The 22,760-nt window shown below is 53.5% G+C and overlaps 1 protein-coding gene across 1 annotated transcript in view; it reads right to left on the bottom strand.

Moving 5' to 3' along the window:
* The window catches only part of OTOF (otoferlin), a 110,985-nt gene that overhangs the window by 3,059 nt on the left and 85,166 nt on the right, over positions 1 to 22,760 (bottom strand). Inside the window, exons 21-42 of the mRNA XM_074820381.1 lie at positions 22,614 to 22,730; positions 21,264 to 21,416; positions 20,596 to 20,785; positions 20,077 to 20,201; positions 19,315 to 19,449; positions 18,666 to 18,827; positions 17,718 to 17,837; positions 16,433 to 16,594; positions 15,974 to 16,136; positions 14,923 to 15,053; positions 12,867 to 12,896; positions 12,065 to 12,208; positions 11,594 to 11,660; positions 9,591 to 9,715; positions 8,849 to 8,983; positions 7,794 to 7,931; positions 6,411 to 6,538; positions 5,656 to 5,826; positions 4,925 to 5,085; positions 4,104 to 4,246; positions 3,518 to 3,606; positions 1,444 to 1,542 (exon numbers count right to left, since the gene is read on the bottom strand). Of these exons, the coding sequence (XP_074676482.1) occupies positions 1,444 to 1,542; positions 3,518 to 3,606; positions 4,104 to 4,246; positions 4,925 to 5,085; positions 5,656 to 5,826; positions 6,411 to 6,538; positions 7,794 to 7,931; positions 8,849 to 8,983; positions 9,591 to 9,715; positions 11,594 to 11,660; positions 12,065 to 12,208; positions 12,867 to 12,896; positions 14,923 to 15,053; positions 15,974 to 16,136; positions 16,433 to 16,594; positions 17,718 to 17,837; positions 18,666 to 18,827; positions 19,315 to 19,449; positions 20,077 to 20,201; positions 20,596 to 20,785; positions 21,264 to 21,416; positions 22,614 to 22,730 (2,888 nt within the window). The remainder of the gene's footprint in view (positions 1 to 1,443; positions 1,543 to 3,517; positions 3,607 to 4,103; positions 4,247 to 4,924; positions 5,086 to 5,655; positions 5,827 to 6,410; positions 6,539 to 7,793; positions 7,932 to 8,848; positions 8,984 to 9,590; positions 9,716 to 11,593; positions 11,661 to 12,064; positions 12,209 to 12,866; positions 12,897 to 14,922; positions 15,054 to 15,973; positions 16,137 to 16,432; positions 16,595 to 17,717; positions 17,838 to 18,665; positions 18,828 to 19,314; positions 19,450 to 20,076; positions 20,202 to 20,595; positions 20,786 to 21,263; positions 21,417 to 22,613; positions 22,731 to 22,760) is intronic.

Raw genomic sequence — 22,760 nt, 5'->3', positions numbered from 1 at the left:
ATTGCTGGGGAGTCTGGAGCAGAACATTCTGGAAGGATGTCCCCATCCTGCACTGGCAGACAGGACAGGCCCAGGGGAGGCTGTGGAGACCTTCTCTCTAGTCACCGCAGGCTCCTGGTGTCAGGGCACATCTACTGAGCCCATCAGAGGTCTTTAGGGCCTGCTGCAGGCTCTGCTTGAGGGTGGGGTGGTCTCTGCTGACCCAGCCTCCAGTGAAGGGACCCAAAGTGCCCAGCTCAGGCAGACACCATGTCACTGGGGACAGTGGGGTCCCAGTCATGCCACCCTGGGAGATGGGATGGCCATGCCCACCTTACCATTGCATGTGCTTGTACCCCTAATTTTCTGGCTCCACTGAGCAGGATTCCCAGAGCAAAAGGGAGATGGAGGATGGTCCAGATCAGTAAGTCTGGGCTCTAGAGAACACAGCTTTGTTTGAAAGACTGTGAGTGGCCCCCAGCCCCTTTCTCTGACGAGCCAAGGCATCTCCGTTCCCCAGGGTGGTCTCAGGTTTTTGTCTGCATTTGTCCTGAGGGAATACAGCCAGCAGGGACATGAGTCCACACCCAGGCACCCAACGCAGGGTTGTTCGCTGAGGCTCTGAGCGTTCTGATGCCCTGCTCTACCCCGCAGAACGCAAAGGTCAAGTGATCCCCCACCACACTGATGGGGAAAGGCGGCAGCATCTCAGATGCAGAGCCGTTGCAGAAAAGTCACAGGGCTGATACAACCAGAGATGCCAAAACAGACCCAGTTTTCTGAGAGCAGCACGAGGCGCAAGCAGAGGAGACCTGGCCTGAGCTGGTGAAGCTGCAGAGGAAGCACCGAGCAGTTTAACGGACTGGAAATGCCATTGCCTTGGTTTGAGACCCTGTAAAGAACCAGGCTATGGGCGGGCGTGGGTCCCCTCAGCTCCGTACGGGTGAGTTTTGGAAGGGGCTTTCCCTTACTGCTGGGTGAGAGTGAAGCGGAGATGGGAGCTAACCAGAATCTGGCTCCAGATGCTGGAATCAGAGGTTGCAGGGCTGAAGTGCCAAGTAGGGGCATCAAGGCAAACTCAAAAAGGGGAAGAGGGGCAGATGGGACCAAGCAGTGAGGTCTCGGCCATTACCCCCTAACATAGATGTCAGACATCTTCTCTCCCGCCAGAAAAGCATCATCTTCCAAAACCACCTCATCAGTGTTCCAGATAATAACCCGCAGCTCAAAGCTGGGCAGCCAGGCCAGGCACAGGCAGCGGGTCGTGCAGCCGAGAGAGAGAGATGGAGAGGCAAGAAACACAGCACAGAAGACAACAGCAGCATTGGCGTTATCTGACCCAGCACCACAGTCCGTATCCCCCATCCCCTGCTCCAAAATCACCCCCGGGGACCCCAGCGAGCACTAAATTCCCCCCCGGGGAGAAGCAGAGGAGGTGGTGCTGGCATGCCACGCTGTACCTACCCCCTGACAAAAATGTCACTGGATTTCTCGCCAGTGAAGTAGTCATCGTCCTCCAGGATGACTTCGTCTGTGTTCCACACTATCACTCTAAGCTCATATCTGGCAGGAGGAAGGGAGACAAGGAGGTGAGGCATGGGGGCAGGGGAAGGGGCAGGAGGGAATTGGGTGACACTGCCAGAAACCAGGGCCAGGCACCGAGACGGCAGGGAACTGCTCACAGGGACCTTATCCGAGCGACCACCAGGGCAAGAACAGGAGGGGGATGTCTACATGAGCTTGGATCAGCCCAGGCAGGGTGAGCAGAGCAGCAAGGGGACCTTTCACAAAATTACAGAATCACAGAATCATCTCGGTTGGAAAAGACCTTGAAGATCATCCAGTCCAACCATTAACCTCACACTTGACAGTTCTCAACTACACCAGATCCTTAAGCGCTGTGTCAACCCGACTCTTAAACACCTCCAGGGATGGGGACTCCATGGGGACCTCCCTCTGCGCTGAACCTCTGCAAAGCCCATGCCAAAGGCTTGACAGGAGAGCCCAGGCTTGATCTTTGGTAGATTTGTAGCTAAAATGGGGTCTACAAAATGGCCTGAGGCCAGCGCTCTTCCTGGTTTCCCCACCTCAGCAGGGCTGTCCCCCCTTAGAAACGGGCGTCACAGTCCTTCTTAGGTCCCCAGCAGGTTCAGAGACTCTGTGATATTCCCAGCATTGCCTTTTGTCTGAGGCAAGCTGGGATTTTCCAGCCACATTTGGCTTGGTTGGGAATTTTGGCGATGGAGAAAGCAGCTCCGGTGGGAGCGGGCGGAGGAAGAGCGGAAGCCAGATTCCTCACAGAGCGAAGCTGCGACGTGGAAAGGCTGGAGGAGGAAGGCTGGGGGCTGCTGGCAGAGAAAAGCAGCCACAAGCACAGCACATCGCTAGAATTACCAGGGAGTCCCACGGGTGAGGGGAAGGGGATTTACAGTTTCCTTAACCCACCTCCTCTGGTATCTTCCTCCAGCAATGCCCTGGCTGAGCCCAGCTATGGGACTCCTGCCATCTCCAGTCCCACCCCCTCCTGTCTGCACCCATGGGTGGGAGCTTGTCTCCAGCACCTCTCCAGCACCTCCAACTAGTGTCAAAGGGTGTGAGGAGCTCCCAGCTAAGACAGGGGAGATAGATTACACCCCGAGGATGATAACCAGGCATAACCTTGCTTGAAACAGGCAATCTACCTGCAAACCCTCTCTTCACCCCACCAGTAGGAATATTTTCACTCCAGCTCATGGGTCCTGGGCTGCACTGTAGACAACCCTCTGCTTTTCCAGTCCACACTGGCATCTGGGCCTTGCCCCTGGCTTCAGCTTTCCTGCAGCTGCCTGCCCTGCTACTGGGATCTCTCCAGCCAAGACATCATCTGCTGGGCACGGGAGCACAAGGGACTCCCCCAGGGATGCCCAGTGCCATCCCTGTATCCCGGCCCCGGGGGTGGGAAAAGGGACCCAAGGACACAGTCTAGCAGGGTAAAGCAGGGCTAGGAGGGATGGCAAGGGAAGAAATGTCTGTCTTCTCTCTAAATGAGTTGGGAGAGGGCAGGGTGGGGAGGAAATAACTCTTTAACTACACTGCCTGTTGCCTGCTTGGTCCTGCTTGGATTGAGCAGCTCTGTCCCAGTAACCTTCCCTGCCCCGGGCTCTGGCCACCACCTCCTGGAAAGGGCCCACCGAAACTGTTTGGGGACACCTTGCCCTGGGCTAACCCTGCCCCTTGCCTGGGAGGGGGTCAGGGCTGGGTGCACTGGTCTGCCGGGGACCCCTCCTGTGCTGGGGACTGGGTAACAATTTAATTTCCTAGTCTACACAGATGAGAAAGATGGAGAGCTGCAAGGGATGGGATGGGGGAGATACCACCCTTCAGGGGTAGCTCTGGAAGGGGAAGACATCTCTGATGCCTCTAGTCTTGGGATCTCTGGAAATGCCAGCGTGGTCGAGGTACCCAGGCAGGGGGCTGTGGGGCAGCAGCAGGAGAGGGGAGAATCTCCAGCCCCAGCCTTGTGTTTTCCGGGGGGTTGGTTGACTGGGAGGTTCCTTACTTCTTTGGTTTCCTGGGAGAAATATCAATGGCAGGGCCGGGCGCTGGCATGTCCATGGGGAACATGTCCACCCACATCTCCAGGCGACCCTGCAAGGTTGGAGAGGTGCAGTCAGCTCCCCTGGTCCCTTCTTTCCCCGCCTCCAGCAGTGTCCCCTCCCAGCTCCTCTTGCCCATCAACATCAGCCTGGCTGTGTCAGATGTGGAGCAGGGCCTGCCACGCTGAACCCTACCAGATGTGGAGCAGAGCAGGGTTCCCCCGCGCCACGAGACCTTTTCCACCCCCTGCAGAAGTGTCTCGTGGCATGGCGTGGTGCCAGGGTGCACGGGCGTGGGGAGTCAGGGGGCCATGGGACTTGGGGGTAGGACATGGACGCAGGCTGGAGCAGGAGAAGTGCTGAAGATTTAGTCTGTGGGTGACTGTTAAGGGCCGTTGAGGCCCAAGTGCCACACTTGGCAGGACGCTTCTCCCGCCTCTGCTGCCCACAACAAGGTGGGTTACGGCTGGTGTGACCAGCTGCCACCTCTGCTCCCTGCTCGGAGGCTCTGCCGCGCTGCCTCCGCTTCTGCTCTGGGCCTTTGAGGACCTGCTCGATGCCTGGCTTGTCGGGGTTCAGCAGTGGACGCGTCTCCACGTGCTCGGGGACCAGTTTGCAGCCTGCCCGAGGGATGTCGTCCCAGTGGCGCAGCACGGTCAGGGCCAGGTGCTCGTCTGTCTGCCTTTTCTGACCTGTGGGGGCAAAGAGAGGGCTGAGACACCCCAGGGACAGCAAAAAACCCTGTTCCTACCCCAAGGGAGCAGAACTGCCCCCACTCACTACTCTTGTCCATTTCCTTGCATACACTTCAGCCAACTCTTCCTAACTCCTTGCTTTTTCCTCTCTCTAAGCCTAGTAGTCACTTACAGAAGGTCCAGGTCCCCTGCCAGTCTGCATTTTCCCAGGCTGAACAAGCTCCGTATCTGCTGACCATGTTCTCCTCCTTTTCTGCACCCCTCCTGGCCTGCCTTCACCTTCCTTGAGCACATGTGAGTGTTTTGGGACACCACTGTTGTTTGGGGATGCAGCTACATGGAGAATGGCTTCCTAAACCCTAGAAGGGCCAGGGTGGGCTGTCTTCATTGCTCCTTGGTGATACACTTCCAGGAGGAAGTTTTCAACAGCAGCTTTAGTGATGCTTTGCCATGAATGCCCGTGAGAGCTCTCTGAGAGCAACCCACTGGCCTGGGTGGTCTATAAGACTGTAACTGGTCACATACTGCAAGGTCCGTTTAAGGTGGTGGATGGAGACTGATTGCAGTGCTAATTTGGGGTGATGGGGCCACTAAATCTGTCTCCAATCCTGGATGATGAGGGGACACCCCAAACCCCTGCTCCCCTCCACAACCTTCATCCCATGAAGCAGGTACCATTTTCATCCTCAATCTCCGTGGGGCCGGTGAAGACCCTGTTGGCAACTTTCACTCTTCCTCCTGGCCCAAAGTGTGGCCCATCCACCTTGCCCTCTTTGCACAGCTTGGACAGGATTTGGGAGGGCTTCATGGGGTCACGCCAGGTGTTATAACCGTATCTGTGAATAGGAGGCCAAGGTCAGTGAAGTAGTAGCAAGATTTGGAGGAAAAAGTGATTTTGTTCCCCTCTGCCAGCAAAACAAATGCTGCTGCCATGACGGACCCGGGATTCACAGAGAGAGGATCTGAGGCAGCAAATGTGAAACTGCAGAGCAGACTAGGTGCCTCTGTGCCCCCACCTTACACTTTGCTAACATCCTTCCACCCCAGCCACTTTTCTCTGTGCTGACTCAGACCTGAAATTCCCAACACACCCCACTTGACTCCTGATGCTCAGCACTGCTGTGTTGATCCTGCTGCTATTTCAGCTCTGGCCTCACCCCTCTACCCAGTCCCACCAGTGCCCCTCAGTCCCTTCCTCCCTGCCTTGGGCTCCTTACAACCCGCTCCACTGCTGTCCTGCTGTGCTGGTCACAAAACCTGTCTTAAGAGTGAGGGTGCAGCACAGAGTCCCCCATCAGCAGGCAATCAAGGAGGGAGGTTCCTGCAAGAGATCTAGGTTTGGTGTGGAAGAGGAGACCAGGCATGGGTCCAGGCAGAAGGTTGGGCAGAGAAAGCTTTGCTCGTACATGGAGTAAGACTGTGACACCCCACAAGTAGCTCGGTGCTTGCTGTAGTAGCGGTTCTCCAGATCAATCTTGGTCTCCCCAATGAGGTCGTCAGTCCCCACCAAGTCCCAGTCGTACACTGCCACTGTCAACATGGACTCCATGGGGAAGGTGGCCTCGATGTCGAAGGATCTAGGCCAGAGGAAAGTAGGGGAGGGGAAAGAGAAAAGCAGTTGAAGGGTTTGGCTGCTACTCAAGACAGACACATGGGTGAGGTGGGCCTGCTCCAGCCTGTGGACAGGTGTCTAATTTGCATCTACCACCGCAGGACATTCGAGGTAGGAAGTTCAACTAAATCTCTGTGTGGGCTGTTTCACATCCAGCAGCTGTAGGCAGGAGGTGGCACAGGGTGATTGACCTGGATGTCTCAAAATCCCTGAAACTAAGTTCGTGTGTCACTGGAGAGCCAGGCCACACCCTCACTGGAGTTCAGGCCTAATGATTCCTAAAGTAGGTACTTAATCTTGATCAGCTGTGGATGTCTCTTGAACACCCTTTACCATATTGACCACGCTGCTTGGCAAAGAAGGACAGACGGCCTAAATGAGGATGCCTACACTGCTTGCAAGGAAAGTTCTGTGTGATGAGTCCCATCTGTTGAGCCCAAGCAGCAGCTGTGGGATGGCTAGGGTGCAGGTCCAAGGGCTGGCAAGCTTGGCTCAGGCTTAGCTCACCACTTCCAGATGCAGACAGGTAACAGGGCTGGGGCAACTCACTTTCCAAAGACAGGGTTCAACTGCTTGGAGATATAGTTCTCCTTGTCTTTGATGTCTGTCTTCCCCAGCTTGATGGCAATATAGGGGTCAGCTTTCCCATTGATGTCAGCTGGGTGAAGGTCCGTGGCCTGTATAGAACAGAGGAGATGATAGATCAGTGCTGTCCACAGCAGCAAAAAATTCAGGGACAGCCCTGCTCTCCATCCCTGAGACCATCTGGCCTTGCCTGGCCACAGGCACATGGCTAAGCTCTTTGGTCCTCCTAAATAGAGTGGCTTGGTTTAAACTGGGGTTAAATCCTGCCTTGTGTTAATTCCTGTCCTGGTTTGGGGATGGGTTGGGGCTGGCTGTGTCCCCTCAGAGAGAAATAATTGCAGTCTCCTTTGGCATCTCTCATCAGTGGAAAGAAACAGGCTCCTCTAAAGAAAGACTCAGAGCAACAACCTGACCACAATACCAAGATGACCTCCCCCTTCCCCTCTTGTTCTCTTCACTCACTACATTAGGGACAAGGGTGTCTGGCTTCTCCCCATAAAGGGGGTGAGTATCCCCAAACTCTCCAGTACCAACCTCCACCACGGCACACAACAGCAGATGCCCATGGCAGGGCACATCCAGCCAGCCCTGGCTAGTGCTGATGCTGACCAGGCTGGTGTCTACTATTGCAGCCTCAATCTGATGGTGATGGCTGGGACACTTGTCACCCCACCAGGCAATGGGTCACAGCACTGGACGGAGAACCAGGCTGGTGGGAAATGTGGCCTGAAGTTGGTTGCATTTGTAAAACACTGGGACAAGGTAGTGACAAAGAGCAGCCCAGGTGCTTCCGGCAGGACTGAGAGGTCTCTCAGTGCCTGGCTCCAGTACCTCACTCACAGGCTTGGGGACACAAGGATGAGTAGTTTAGGGCTCAGGAAAAGACTTTTTCCAGAGCACACTCCATAGCAGTGCACATTCAAGGAGGTGCCATGACCTTCAGCTGGATCTACTAGACCCTGCCAGCTCCTGTTCTGCTCTGCGGTGAAGCATCATGGAGGTGTCATGGCTGTGGAAAGAACCAGCACCTCACTGTCTGGGCCGATCCAAATTATTCACTTAAGCACTGGGACAGACCCGCTGGTCCATCCCACGTACCAGAAGAGAGGTCTCTGGATCTGGCAGGAGCTTGGGTCTGTCTTGCTCCCAGTGCTTGGAGCACACAGCTATGGAGACAACATTCAAGGTCCCATCAATGAGCTGCTTCAGTCCTCATGCTGTGCCCTTGGCCTCGATGCCCTGAGAGCTCAAAACCAACATCCCTACAGCTTTGGGACCAGCTCCTGGGTGCGTGCCGTGGAAGGGAGCGCAGGATCACGTCTTACCGCACCACACAGTCACACTCACCCGCACGATATAGACTCGGACCAGCACATTGATGGGGTCGTTGCTGGGGATCCCCTGGAACATGCCGAAGTTGGGGTCGTATCCTGGCTCCTTGGTGATATCATCAGGGAGCGGCACTTTGTAGACACACATGGAGCCCTGGTGTGAGGGAGTGCATGGCCTGATGAGAGTCCTGCTGCCTGGGGGCTCAGAGGAAGCAGACCCATCCCAAACCACCCTTCCTGAGGACCCAGTTAATACCCTTGTTTCTAGCCACATCCTGAAGCAGACAGGCCAGATCTGGAAAACTCCTTCACCACACAAGCACCTCTTCAGGGGTTACAACCACAAGCAGAGAAATTGGACAAAGGGAAGGAAGCCTGGAGAGGGATCAGGCTAGCAAGGAGCTCATGGACAGGGATTTCAAAGAACAAAAACTCACAGGAGGACAAAAGCAATGGGAATAAAAGGGTTGACAAGGGATGGACTGGAAAATCTGGGAACTACCACATAAAACACTGCTGATTTCTATGCTCCCGAAGCATCTGATCCTGGCTAAAGTGGGGAACTGCCAGCTCATCTCCTCTGCTAAGCAAACAAAGGGCAAAACTGTCATCGAGAGGCTTCATCTGGCCAGGTCCACACCCTCAAAAGGGTTCTTGCCCAAGAATCTTATAGCTGACATGTGCTCCTACACTGCCTGGGGACTGGCAATGGTACAACATGGCCATGAGCCCAGGTGACTGGTATTGGTGAAAAGTTGTTCAGCGATAACACAGGGCATGACTTATTTCCACAGTGGGCAAGAAAGAGGAGCTGCTTTTCCCTTGGCCTTCTGTAAGAATCATCAAGGATCTGTGTGCCTGCAGATCACCACCTCTGCAGATGTGCTGTCTGATTTCTGCGGCCGTCCTTGGAGGCTTTCCCTCCCTGCAAGGTGCCTGCAGCTGGGTCAACGTAAACTGGTTTCTGTAGCATCCAATCCCTTCTTTCTAAACCAGCTTCAGCTGAGAAACCTGTTGGCCAGAGCTCCCCAAGCTGCCCCTGCCCTGGCCCAACTCAGCAACCAAACTCACTTTGAACCTCCCCACTATTCGCTCCTCTTCTGTTGCATTGTCATCGTTGTCCCCAATCTTCCCACGAAGCAGGTTGAAGGTGTGCAGCCAGTCCTCAAAGTTATCAAACTCTGTTTCCAGCTCTTTGTTGAAGACCTGAGATGACAGAAAGTTAAAGGAGGGGAATTAGGTAAAAAAAAAAAAAAGTGAGGAAGAGATATGGTGACTGCCTGAGGCAACTCAAGAGAGAATATGGACTCCTCAACTCCCAGTGCCCAATTCTCTAGCAAGAGAAAGGATCTCCAGGGTCATTGGGTTGGATCTTGATGCCACAAGAACCTCCCCAAACCAATAACATACAAGAGGAAGGCTCAGCTGAATGGCTGAGGTGGCTGTGCAAGACCCAGGTTCAAACCCAGCATCACAGACTACATTAATCCTAATGAACACCATGGGCCAGCACAATGAACCAGAGCCCTGAGGCCTGGCCAGAAAACTCTCCCCTCCAGCCAGGGCACATCCAAGCTGCCCCAAGGACGATCCTATCCCAGGGCAACACCTTCTCTGTAAAGTGTGTTACCTCTGACTTCTTCAAACTATAGAGAGAAGCCAAGGCACATCTCACCTGGGGTTAGATACCCCTTGATAGGCAAGGTGCCTCATGCAGGGTTGATCCACCCTGCTCTGATCTCCAGGTGGCTGGGACTGCCACCCTGCCAGACTCTCAGCAGGCAGGGTCTCCTCCTCCCCAGCCAACACGCACCTTCAGTTCGTCAATCTTCTGCTTCTTGTTCTTCTCGGGAAGCTCAGGGACTGCCTGTTGTTTCTTTTTCTTATCGTCTTTGGGAGCCTTGGACTTCTCCTTGTTCTTCGCCTGACCCTTGGAGCCTTTCATGGGAGAGTCATCAAGTTTGATTTCTGAGTCCAAGGGGAGCAGCGGGGTGGGAGGAGATGGAAATGAGGATGAGGAACGGTGGAGGAGACAGGGAGGGGACACTTGATCAAAGTCCTTCAAACAGGAGAACCATGAAAGCTGGAAGCTGCTACTGCCTGCAACTCCCACCCCAGCCCTCTCCTGTCTTTCCTTGACTCTGGCCACTGCTGCCCAGGTCACAGCGTCTCCAGGAGCCCAGAGGTCTCTGTGCAGGGAACTTCCAGAGCTGACCTGGGCAGAAGTAATTTGGAGGACTACAAAACATGGACAGAGTGCTAGGCTCTGGCTAGCTTCACCAGCAATGAGAAGACCCGGTCCTGCCCACAGCATCTCCTTTTCTTCCTTCTACTGGAGACTTTTCCTGCTGTATGCAGTCCGGAGAATAAAATTCCAGCCTAGGTATCACAGAGGGGACAGTGAATGATGCTCAGCACCAGAGCGCAGGCTTGCTGCCCTTAAAGAAGTGCTGCCCATGACCAGCTGCAACAACACGTTATTAGGGGCTGTATTCAGAGCAAGCACCAGCCAGGGACATCAACCACCCTGGGAACAGGCTGCCTGGAAAGACATGTTCAAAGAAAATATCTCCCACCCCTCTACAATCCCCGTCCCTCGCTGCCTCTGCCAGCTTTCCAGGCTGCTGGGCAATGCAGATGGGGACAGAGAGATGACAAAGACTTAATGTGGAAGAGGAAAGGAGGAAGGAATGGGAGTGCCAAGGGGAAATGGATCCTTCTCAGAAGACAGAAAGAAAACAATGGGGGACACAAGACACCCCCCAGAAAGTCCAGGAAGAAGCTGCTCAAAGTTGTCTCTGAGCTCAGCAAGACCCAGCCTCACCTTTCTCGTCATATGAAGACTAGCTTCCAAAAGAAACCGGGCTCTGTATTTTTCTCAGCTAATGGATTTTGCATTGCCTGGGCATGACAGCAACTTGCTGTCGTGAGGGGACGTGGGACATATAGAGAGCATGGGTGAAAGTCCTCAGGGAAAGCCCTGCAAGCCTCACTGGTGGGACTGGCAAGGAGCCTCCAGGCCGCAACTAGACAAAGTCACCCTTGACCAACATGTTCCAGCCCACCTGTATTCTTGGCCCCCACCACATGTGTACAAAATTTGTCTCACTCAACTTTAGACATCTGCAACACCCCATCTGAGCTACAGACCCCCTGACTTCCTTCAGAGAAAACGCATTTAGGGCACGATTCGTCTTATTGTAACATAGTATTGAAAATAGTTCAGAGAACTTGCCCTAAAAGCATGTGTTTTTCTTCCCTGCCTGTGCTAGAACAGCAGACAAGGAGGCCTCCACATGCAGGTAAAAGCACTCAGATTAGAAGAATCCCAGACCTTTTGTCTGGTTGAATCTTCCCTTGCAAAACTGGAGCAAAATAAAGAAAATATTTTTAAGCCTCCTGCAAAACGAGGATGGGAAACTCCATGAAGGTGATCTAGAAGTAGTTGGCATGCTCAGACTTCAAGCACACAGTCCTGTAGCTAGCACAGCCAAAGTGACGGGACTTTTAATGATGTATTGAGTTGAGATTGCACAAAAACATCCTCAGACAATAACACGGATCCTGGTCACTAGTCTGTATCACATAGCCTTCCTCTAAGCCCTGATTTGAATTCACCTGGTGTGTTAACCCAACACAGCCCACACCAGGCTTGCGTTCACAAAACCAGATCCTGCACAGGGATATACAACAGGTTTGAACATCTGGGTTGGCAGAAAAGCAGCGGCAGGCGCCGAAAGGGATGCCCAGGCACCAAAAGGAGCCCTGGTCCAACTTTCCCTACCATGCTCCCTCTCTCATTTGTAACCTGCTTACCCTCTGCAATCTCCATTTCTTCCTTCTCCTCTGCTTCTGCTGCGGCTGCTTCCTGCTGCCGGAGTTGCTGGGGGAGAAAGGAAGCAAACAGGGAGTGGGTGCTTGTGCCGAGGTCTCTGTGCTCACTGGAGGTGCCTAACTCAGGGTCACAGCTCGCTCTTCCCATCGGAGCCCCCAGAGAGGTTCTGGCAGTGCTGGAGAAATCAAAGTTGCTGAGCGCAGCCTGCAGCACTGATCTGTTAAATACCCGGGTCTGAGTACAAAGCAGTCACAAAATGCACTCAAGCAAGAGGAATCCTGCTCAGCTCTGCAGGGTAAAAAATAAAGCCTTGCTGACTGTCAGGCAAGGTTAGCAAGGAAATCAGCCCAGCCCCAAGCCTTTGGAAGTAGCTGGAAATAAGTGAGACCTTGCAGGCAGGAAACAAAATTTTCTTCTTCCCCTCTACATATACCCCTCCTACATACACCCACCTCCTTCATAGTCTCAATTGAAGCAAAATACTTGGACCACCAGTCCAGCATGCTCTCATCCGGCTCCTCCTCTTCTACTTCCTCTTCTTCTCCTCCTCCTCCTCCTTTCTTCTTCTTTTTCTTTTTCTCCTTCTCTTCCTCAGTCTGCAGGGACAAGGGAAGCACAGCCAGAGAAGAAAAGGGATCAGATGAAAGCAAAATGCCTCGTGAAGTGCAAAGGTGGTGGGTGAAGCACCCGAGAAGGCAAAATCCTCCAGGCTGGGTGGCCTCATTGGCATTTTCCCCCTTTTACAGCCGCAGACATTGAGGCACAGAGCAGCAAAACAAGATGCCCACGGCTCCAGAGAGACACTGTCTCAGAGCCCCGAGACATCCCCACCTTTCCATCATCCCTTTCATCCAAGTGCTTCCCAGGATGCAGCTCCTGAATCTTACACGCTAGCAACCCTCCCCCTGCCCAGCAAAGTACCCTGGGCCCACTCAGAGGTGCGACAAAGCCTTTTCCAGTTGTGGTGGGAATAATCAGCATCTCTCCCACAGCATCCTATCTACCCTGCTCCTCCTGGAACAGCTGGGCTGAGAAGTGCTGGCCCAGAAATGCTTCCCAATCTGCAGGAACCAGGCCACTGCCGTATCTAGTGATGAGACAACACCACGCTGCCTCTGCCTTGGGATGAAGGGGTGCTTGTCCCCGCCTATCTTGGGGTTGGTGAGGATGCATGGTCCATTGAAAGCCACACAGAAGGGTAGGATGGGGTGTGGAGGGTTGGGAGCAGGGATGAAGAGCAGATCCATCACTCACCACATCCACCTTCACCACTGCGTCGGAGTTCTGCGGCCGAGGGGTGGAAGGGAACAGGGAGAGGGAGAGCGGGTTAGCAGCGCAGCCTCAGCTGAATGCACACACACACACACTGGCACACGCAAGTCACTGACAGCTTCCCAGGGATGGAGGAACCCAATGCCTTGGATGAAGAGCCCTGGCTGGGAAAGCTCTGCATACGGGGGAGATGTTTGCCGTGATGCACCAACCCATCTCCATGTTGGAGACGTTTCTCTCGCTCCCTGGTAAGGGAGAAAAACAGGCCTTGGCAGGGAGGGGTTGGGTCTGGAAAAACACCTTGGCCTTCAGCATGGTAACGCCTTTCTGCTCCCTTGGAGCTTTTCTTGTCTGTCTAGGAAGGTCTGCAAGCTACTGTGGTAGGTTTCAAGAAGCATGTGGGTGCTGGGGCGTTCGAGATACATCCATGCAATCCCACCCCCCCCGCCGTAGCTCCTCCCATATGGAGTTGTGTGAGCAGATGTATATGATACAGCTTTTTGTGCACATACAAGGAACTCTGCATGTATGAATGCACCAGGGACCTTGTGGGGTGTGTGTATCTATCTGTACACGTATGCTTGTGAGCTTGGTATGTGCCATAGCCTTCCTGTAAATGCACACGTGTGAGGGGCCATGCATATTTGGAGCCCACAACATGCCTGTAGGCATGTATGACCTGTGCTGCTTGTCTGGGGGGTTGTGCGTGCGTGTTACTGCAAAGGGCTTCCTGAAAAAGAAATCTGTTTCTTTTTGTGGAGGGAGCTCTGGGTATGAGAAGCAGTTGAAATTCCTGTTCTGGGCAAGAAAATGTCAGTGTGTGAACAAAGCCTGATGCCTCTGGGACACGTTGCCTGTCCAATGCATACAGTGCCAAATTTTCGAGGCATACACAACAGGTCTGAAGAGCTTTGGTCACCTCAGATGGAGTCTTTGTGCCCGGACCAGCTCTGCGCATCTCTTGTGTCCTGTTCGGCTCAGACCTGCTGTACAGCAGTTGTGCAGTGACACCGCGCTCACCACCCCTCTGGACTGCCAAACAGGCATTTCAAAGAGCTGAACGGGTATTTCAGGGAGCCGATGTAGGCATCTGAGTGTCTCAGAGCTCTTGTAAAAAGGAAAAATTATCAGGGAAATCTGCGTGACCCTGGGTGCTTGCAGAGGCTGTGGGGGTGGGGAATTTATCAGCGAATCCCAGACTGGTTTGGGTGGGAAGGGACCTTAAAGATCATTTAGTTCCAACCCTCTGCCATGGGCAGGGACACCTTCCACTTGCCCAGGTTGCCCAAAGTCCCATCCAACCTGGCCTTGAACCCTTCCAGGGAGGGGGCAGCCACAGCTTCTCTGGGCAACCTGTGCCAGGGCCTCACCCCCCTCACAGGGAAGAATTCCTGCCTTAGATCTCATCTAAATCTTCCCTCTTTCAGTTTAAAACCATTCCCCCATGTTCTATCCCTCCCCCCTGATCAAGAGTCCCTCCCCACTTTCCTGTAGCCCCTTTCAGTCCTGGGAGGCCGCTCTAAGGTCTCCCTGGAGCCTTCTCTTCTCCAGCTGAACCCCCCCAACTCTCTCAGCCTGTCCTCACAGGGGGGTGCTCCAGCCCCCCAAGCATCTTTGTGGCCTCCTCTGGCCCCGCTCAAGGAGGTCCATGTCCTTCTGATATTGGTGCCCCACAGCTGAATGTAGTACAGAGTTTCTGATGGGCCACTTGTGCCTGTGTTGGTCACAGATAGGGACAGGGTTGTGTTTGTGGGTGCTCATTGCATACATAAAGCTGTCTATTTTGCCTAGCCCAGGACAGTCCTTTCTGGGCAGCAAGCACCAGCTAATTTCAGGGAGGACAGAAAGAGGTCAATTTGCAGGACTGACAATGACCCAAGCATCAGGATCAACCATGACAATGACCCAAGCATCCAGGCATCAGCCCAACTCCATGTTCAGCAGGAGAAGGCAGCCTCTATTTGGGTGGAATCCCTCAAAGACTGGCAATTCAGTGAGGAAAGAGATGCTGAAGTGGTGCTGACATACAGATACTCACAGCTTCCAGCTTCACCATAGTCTCCATCTTCTTGATGGGAACCTCAGGTTCCATATTGACAACGATCTCCCCTGTGGGGCGAGAGTGATGGGCCCCGTTGGCCATTGCCAGATAGCCGTTGAGGTGTTTAGCTGGACAGAGGACAGAGGACGAGAAAGAACAAGAGAGAAGGACAGTGTAGAGGAGAAACTGAGAGCTCAGGTGAGATCCTAAAGATTCACCACCTTGCTCAGAGAAGAGCGGAGGATATGAGCACAGACCCTTACAGCATGATTAAATAACCCTTCCATAGCAAAGGAAAGTAGATGATGAGAAATGATTTTTTTTTTTTTTCCACCTGCACCAGCGTCCAGAGAAGAGGCAGAGAAGATGCTTGCCCTGAAAGAATCATCTGGCATGGAGACAACCACAGGTCTAGACCTCTGGCTGGAACCAGGGATGGCCCTCAGACCTCCTGTCTCTGCCCAACCAAGAGTACACCTTCACTCCCACCAAGGACTGGGAGGAGATAAGCGATTCCTGTGGCTCACCAAGCCCTCAGCTGCTGTGCTGGTTGCAGGGAAAGTGGGTTTGTAATGTGTTTTGCTGTGGGGAATTCTCTGGTCCTGATAGTTGGGGTGGTGGTTGGGATTGAGAGGGTGGCCCCCCCCAGTCCCAATGTAGCTTTGTAGTCTTTACTCAAAGCAGCAGCAGGCATAGAGCATGGCAAATTCATCTCCCAGTCTTGAGGAGCATTTGGGGAGTCTGGAGCCATGAAGCTGCAGGGATGTCAGAGGTGAACCAGCCTTTCTTGTCTTACAGGTATCAGGGGGAGCACGCAGTTACCACAGTGAGACCCACAGATCAAAAACATCAACGGGGAATCACAGCTTCACCCTGTGCCTTCTCACACCCTTGACCCAAACCCTGAAGCATTATTTGCTCAATCAACAAGCAGGCAATGTCCCATAGTCCTTACAACCCATCTCCCTCTTTTCCATGCCCCCCAGTTGCATGCCATGGCCCACCAATGACCCATACCAGCCAGGCCCCCATGGCCCAAGCCTGATACCTGTCATATTCCAGTGCTGGGCTTTCTTATCGGGTGGGCGGTAGATGAACTTTCGGAGGGAGCTGACAGCGTGGGACCCCACCAGGGTGTAACGCCCGAAAGCCCGGCAGTCCACCACCCGGATGTTGAGGGGTGGATGGAGCAACTCATTCTCCGGGAGGTCCTGGGAAGCAAAGATGTGCTGGTTATCAAGGGCTGGGTGTGGGCTGTAGGATGTCTACTTTGGTGGTGGAAAGGCCAGTAGGGACTAAACCAGGGATTGTGTTGGAGGAAGAGGTGTAGAGCAGCTCCAGCAAAGCGTGGCTTGGGAGCCCTCAGAGAAAGGCCATCGCCAGCTGGGATGGTGCTCACGTCCTCCATCGCTGAGGGGAAACTGAAGCAAGGGGCTAGGAGCCATGGTCTGGGCTCCAGAAAATCTGGGTTTCAGTTGAGGGCTCAGGGAGAAGAGGAAACACTCACCACTTCGAACCACTTGACCAAAGTGCTGAAATTGGGGTTTTTCTTGTAGTTCTGGATAAGGGCTGACTGGACCCCCTTCCCAGCACACTCAATGTCCACACGGGGCCGGTCCACCTGGGCCAGGTTCACTCTCTTCAGATCCCTGAGCCCCCAGAACAAGATCTAGGGCAGGAGAAGGAGAAGGAAGAACATAAATGTGAGAGGGACTGCCCCTGGCTGGAGCCAGGCTTGAGTCAAAGGAGTTGGTTCTCCATATCCCCCAGGAGCAGGGACCCTGCTGCAGATGTCACTGCCTGGGCAGTGGTGGGTCCCAGAGGTACCTTCTCCTCCTCCACGTGGCTGAGGGCTGCAGCACAGTCTTGCTCTGACACCCCACATCATCCACCCCACGCCTGATCTGCAGCAGCCTAAGACCTCCAACCTGCTGCCCTCAACACTCCCTTTTCTGCCTGTCTCTCTTTCTCACCTTTTTCTGCTGTGGGACACTGTAGAGCAGGACCAGACCGGCTTTGTCCATCCACAGTGACTCTTGAGTCAGCACTGGCATCATTTTGTCAAAATGATATTGGTATCACTGGGGAAACTTCTCTCTCCCTTCTTAGGATAACAGACTGCCACCATGACTAAAAGTTCCCCTAAACTGAGATTTTTTTGCCTCCTGATTCCTCACAGCTGTATTCACCTTGCACATCAGACAAATACAATTTATTTAACCAGATGCAAATGTCTGGAATACCAGGAGCTGGCATCCCTGCAGAGACCTGGACATCTGGTCAGCAGCATCTCACCTGAGCGGAGATACCTACGACTGTGCACCGAACGTCACCGGCTGCATTGCCTGGATCACCATCGTCTACCAAGACAACCAAGGGAGAGGGACCCTGCTTGGACGCATCACCCTTCAGATATCTACAGATACATGAGAGGCATCCTGCCCTCGATGTCCGAGATTGGTGGGATGCAGCTTACCTGACCTGGGGGGCTGCTTTGGGTGGAGATGTATTACATGTGTCTAACCTGCATCATGTCTCAGCCCAAGAGCTGTTTATTTGCTACGGTGCTCACATTTAAGACAGCAAGAAGTGATCCAGTTGCCTGTTCTTTTGGGCTGCTGCAGCCCTTCTCCCTCTGCAGCCCGTACAGACAGATCCTTGCAGTGCAGACATCTGGTCTTGGTGCTCAGCTAATCATCAGAGCCTCAAAGATCCCTCCTGAACTTCACACACTCATGGACAGGCTCTCCTGACCCACACAACACTAAAATCTGGTGCTCCAAGGTAATTACCTCCACTCTGTATTTACTCAGCACCGGCCGAATCCCCAGTGGCACTGGCAGGATGGGGCCCCGGTCCATGTCTGTGGGGCCATCAATTGGGGGCAGGTCTGACTTGCCCCCAGGGCCAATCTGGAAGAGATGCAGCATGGATTAGGATCTGCTGGGAAGGAGGTTTTTTGTCCATCTCAGCTGTAAGCGGCACACCATGGTCTCGTGCATCGGGTCTGTGTTGTCTCTGAGGGTGCAGGAGCCACAGGGGTTGCTGAGCACCCACCCAACTGTACTGTGCTTTGGGAAGGTGCTGGGCAGGGTTGTGCTTCCACACAGGAGAGAGCAGTAGCAAAGCAAACTTCTCAGCCCACCAATGTTCCCCAACCCCAGGGCTGTTCCTTTTCTTCTTGCAGGGAGTTGCCTCTGCCTGGGGTGGGCGTGAAGAGATGCAGAAATGGCCCAAGAGCTCAGCCCAGGAGCAAATACAAAGGTTTCAGTGTATGGGAAAAGAGGCACAGAAGTGGGAGAGTTTAACTCTGCCACCTTCACAGACTACAAGGCTCAAATTTCACCATGTTCTTGGGATGCTGCTATGAATTCACCCTCCTTTTTCCTGAAACCTTCAAACTGGCATCTCCAAGAACACCAGGACTCCTACTGGCATCTCCCATATCCCAGCGATGTTGTAAAGAGTTTGGGCTAATACAACACTTTTAGTGGGGTGTCCTGTCCAACAGGATACCTGGGACTCGCTGCACATCATCCTGACCAGCATAGCTGGGCAGGAGCTGCCCCCTCACTGGGTTAGTAGCTGTGTTATACCCTTCTAGCTTTTCTAGGATGTATGAACTACCTGCTCTTTGCAGAACCTAAGATATATAAGCATGGGTTAAGCCCCGCTCCCTTGCAACTCTCCATCCCATCCTTTCCCTCCCTTGGTCTGGGGTGGCTTTGGCCAGCTGGTACCTGGAGCAGCTCGAAGGCAGCCAGCAGGTCGCCTGCTGTGGAGTTGCCCCGGTAGATCTGGTAGTACTCCAGCTGCGGGGGGAAGCGCGGGGGGCAGTAGTCCTCATCTGACATCTTCACCACCGGCTTAGCAAAGGTGCGGCCCATGAAGTCAGCTTTGCCCTGGAGAGGCACAGAGAGCGCTTGGGTTTGGTGACCCAACACGAGGTCTCCCAGGTTAGTCCCCACAGCTCTCCCCATTGTGGTCAGAACAGGACCAACCCACTGGGCCTGGGACACCAGAATTCAGTGAGTTTTTATCCCTGGTTTCTTCAAATAAGGTGAAGGAGGTGGCTTGGGGTTGGGACAGCATGGAGGCCGGGGCTGAGCAGCTTTTCTAAAGGGAAAGGCTTAGGTAATGTTTCCGTGCCTCCAGCCTCACAAAAGCTCTTGCTTCACTCTCCAAAACTAAGATATCATTAAGGTGAGTCTGAGATCTAATGAGCAGCAGAGGCTGCTCATGCCATGGGAGATATCGGGGGGACCATCTTCCAAGGGTCAGGAGAAAAACTATTTCTCACATCCTCTGCTCCATCTGCCCTGCCTCTAACTCAGGAGTGATCGCAGCATCTAAATCATAAACATTTTTCTTTGCTGAGATTCATCTTACCACTGTGTCCTGGTCATAGATCTCAATGACAATTATGGGAGGGTCATCCCGCATCTCATGGGCTTCTCCATACAGCTCCACATTGTCGAAGACCAGCAGCTGGTCCCAGGTCGGGCAAAGGGTCTCATTGAGAACCTGCAAGAATCGGGGAGGGACTTACTGCTCCAGGTAGGGGCTAAGGGCAGCAGACTGGGCCTTGGTCGCAGCTGCCTGGCAGCACTAGCAGGCTGCTGCACATTTTTTTTGACCAGTGAGGCATGGGGTATTTCCCAAGGACTCTTCTGAGAAAAAACCCCCAACAGCAGGCAAGCAGACACAAATTGTATCATAGAATCATATAATAGAATGGTTGGGGTTGGAAGGGGACCTTAAAGATCATCTAGTTCCAGCCTCCCTGCCATGGGCAGGGACACCTTGACCTTCTCCAGTGTTCACCAGGCTTGCTAAAGCTTGGCAGCCCTCAGCCCAGGAAGGGAAGACACAAAAACCACTTCAAGATGCTCCAGTTTCTCCTAATCAGGCAGACACGGGACACAGGATAAGCCATGTGCTGGTGCAGGGGGGACATGTTGTGAAGGTGCTCCTGGAGACAGCCAAGCCCCAGTGCTGTGGCTGCTTTCCCACCCCAGGACCCCACGATCACCCTAATCCTTGATTCACTGGCAGTCACGAGACCTGTGGCAGGGGAGTAGGATGGAGAGCTGATGGGACATGCGATGCCAGAGCCCAGCCCAGCCCTCCAGGTCAGGAGATGGTGTTTACCTCAGTGCATTGGCTCTGGGAGATGAAGAAGACTCGTGCGAAGGGGTCCGAAAGGCCACTGCTGTCAGCTGCAAATAAACTTCTGGCTTGGTACATGTGGGCTCGCAGCTGGAAAACCTGCTTCTCTGCAAGAGAGGGAGGAAGTGAGACAGCTTGATACACAACCCCAGAGCCCAGCTGCGGGGCTCAGCCTGAGGACCGAGGTCTCAGGGGCACATTTTTGCCCAGGGCCAGCGACTGATGAAGGATATAAGCTCAAAACACATGAGTCCTGAACGCATACAGTCGTCCTTGGTGCCCTGCTCGCCATGTGCAGAATGACAGCTATGAACGGGGTAGGGAAGAGGGTGGACAGTTCCCACACCCCACTGGGAGTAGTGTGGGACCTCAGACTGGGACAACTGGAATTATTTCCCCCTTAGCTCCTGGAAGCCCTTGGTCCAAGTAGTGTCCAGCCAGGCTCCCTCCTGCCCTCTCCATGTCCTGTCCCCAGCCCCACTGCAGGCAGGAGGTTCTTACTGGTGTAAAGGAGGCTGATGGGTGGGAAGGATGGCAGCTTTTGGCCTCTGGCAGTCTTCTTCTCCTCAAAGCCACAGGGCAGGCCGCTCAAAAAGTCTTTGCGCTGTTTGTTGAGGCCCAGCCACAAATACATCTCCATCTTGGCCTGAACTGTCCAACCAGCAGATCCAAAGCCCCTCTTCCCAGGTAGCTGGGCACAAAGGGCAGAAGAGTTTACATGGATATCAGGAAGACCTTAGAGATGGACAGACCACCTCTTGTAGCATCCAGCTCCTTCTGGTGCACCTCTTATACCGCTGCCCCTTAAAACCAGGAACCCAGCCCTCACCACTTCAGATCATGATACTACTCTGGCTCATGCATTATCTTCTTCCCACCATGTTGGCTTCCTCTTTCTAGGCCAGCATCCTCTTTTGTGGCCAGCTGGATCAAACATCTCTCCTTCCAAACATTTCTCACTTACTGGACTGGGTAAGATCAGTGGTTCACACTTCCTAGCAGCAGACTTCCACCCCACCTGTAGAGTATGGGTCTGTTTGGCCTAGTATTCAAGCCCCAGCAAAACTGGATACACAGCGCTCTTATCTTCATCTCCCATCCTCCCAGTCTGTCCTTCCTCCATCTCCCTCCTCTTGGCTGCAGATCCCCCAGGAAAGACAGACCGGCACCTTGAGGAAGATGGTTTTCACTTTGGCGCAGTCCTTGCCCATCTCCTCATCCACAATGGAGTAGAGGATATCCTTGGAAGGGACGCGGGCATAGGCGATGCGCTTGTTGTTGCTCATCATCCAGATGAAGATGTCGGGAATAGTGTGCTGGGGCTGTCAACACCAGTGAAGAGCCCTGTCAGTGCCTCAACTCTGACTGCTGAGGCACCAGCAGGGCTGGGGACCTTGTGAAGGCAAATTCAGCAGATGCTACAGGAGATGGATGCACCTATTGCCACATTAGGGCCACTGAAATGGTTTTGAGCCTCCCACTGCAGAAGCTTGTCTGCTTAAGAAAGGCTGCTCTGAGCTAAGCTCAGCAGGGTGAAGCCTATCAGGAAAGAAACCGGGATTTACATTTGTTCTAGTTTAAAAAAAAAAAAAAAGAAAAGTTGGATTAGAAGACTAAAGATTTTCCTTCTCTCTTCATTCAGTGGCCATGAGGACTGCAGGGCCAGGGCCACACCTTCATTCCTTACTATGGAAGAGGTACCCTGTCTGGGCAGGTCCCATCACACCTTATAGTCTGGTTTATGTTCTGCTGTGGTGAGTCAAAGCCAAGGACGACCTTGCTGTAAGAAGGGCAACATTACTGAGGCTGGGAGCCTGCCGTGGGAAATGAGAACGGGAGCTGCAACAGCTACAGCTCCCATGAGGGCCAATAACCCCCCATGGCTGACCCAATCCCAATTGTAAAAATATCAGAGGAAAGGTGTAATTTTCTGAAAGAAGGAAAAAATATTTTGCAGATTATTTGGGAAATATTTCCTTTGGAAACGCTGTGAACAGCTCTAATATATTGGACTATAATCTCTCACCCATGAGCAGGAGTGAAGAAAGAGTACAATAAAAATTAGATGGTTTGAGCTCTGCGAGAGGACAGGCCTTTATCCCACAGCCTTTTGAAGAGCCACTTTAACAAGTCCCTACCTAGCCAGGATCAGAAACGGCTCCCTGCTGCTGACTTTAACACTGTGTGGACACGTGTCACCTCCCGATGGCTGATCCCCCAGGGAACTGCCTGACCTGCCAACGCTTCCAGCTCAGCTGTGAGAGGACCCAGCTCTGTTACTGGCTGGGAAGGACTCTTAAATTTGTTTTAGCGCTGACTTCTTCCAAGCCAGCAGTGCACGGGCAAGCCTGGGAGGTGTGGGGCAGTGCGTTAGAATTGGAGTGGCTCCTTGCACAAGACCTGGGCTACTGGGGACCTCTCCTGCCTACAGCCTTCACAGAGAGGTCTCCATCCATTCCAGGCCACCATCTCCATGCGCTGACCCAGCTAAGTCCATCTCTACATGCGGAGGGACTCACCTCATCCGCCAAGAACCGGAGTTTCTGCAGGAAGTTTTGCACCAGCTTCAGCTTGTCTTTCATGGTGTTCTTCTTCACCTGTGACCGCAGAGTCGCGGCTTGCTGCCCCATGTTCTCCTGTGGTTAAAAAGGAGCCCAGGACACCAC

This window comes from Strix aluco, chromosome 3 (assembly GCF_031877795.1).
Source record: "Strix aluco isolate bStrAlu1 chromosome 3, bStrAlu1.hap1, whole genome shotgun sequence".
Classification (NCBI taxonomy): Eukaryota; Metazoa; Chordata; class Aves; order Strigiformes; family Strigidae; genus Strix; species Strix aluco.
The sequence above is the reverse complement of the archived record's forward strand: the minus strand, read 5'-3'. Positions and strand labels throughout refer to the sequence as shown.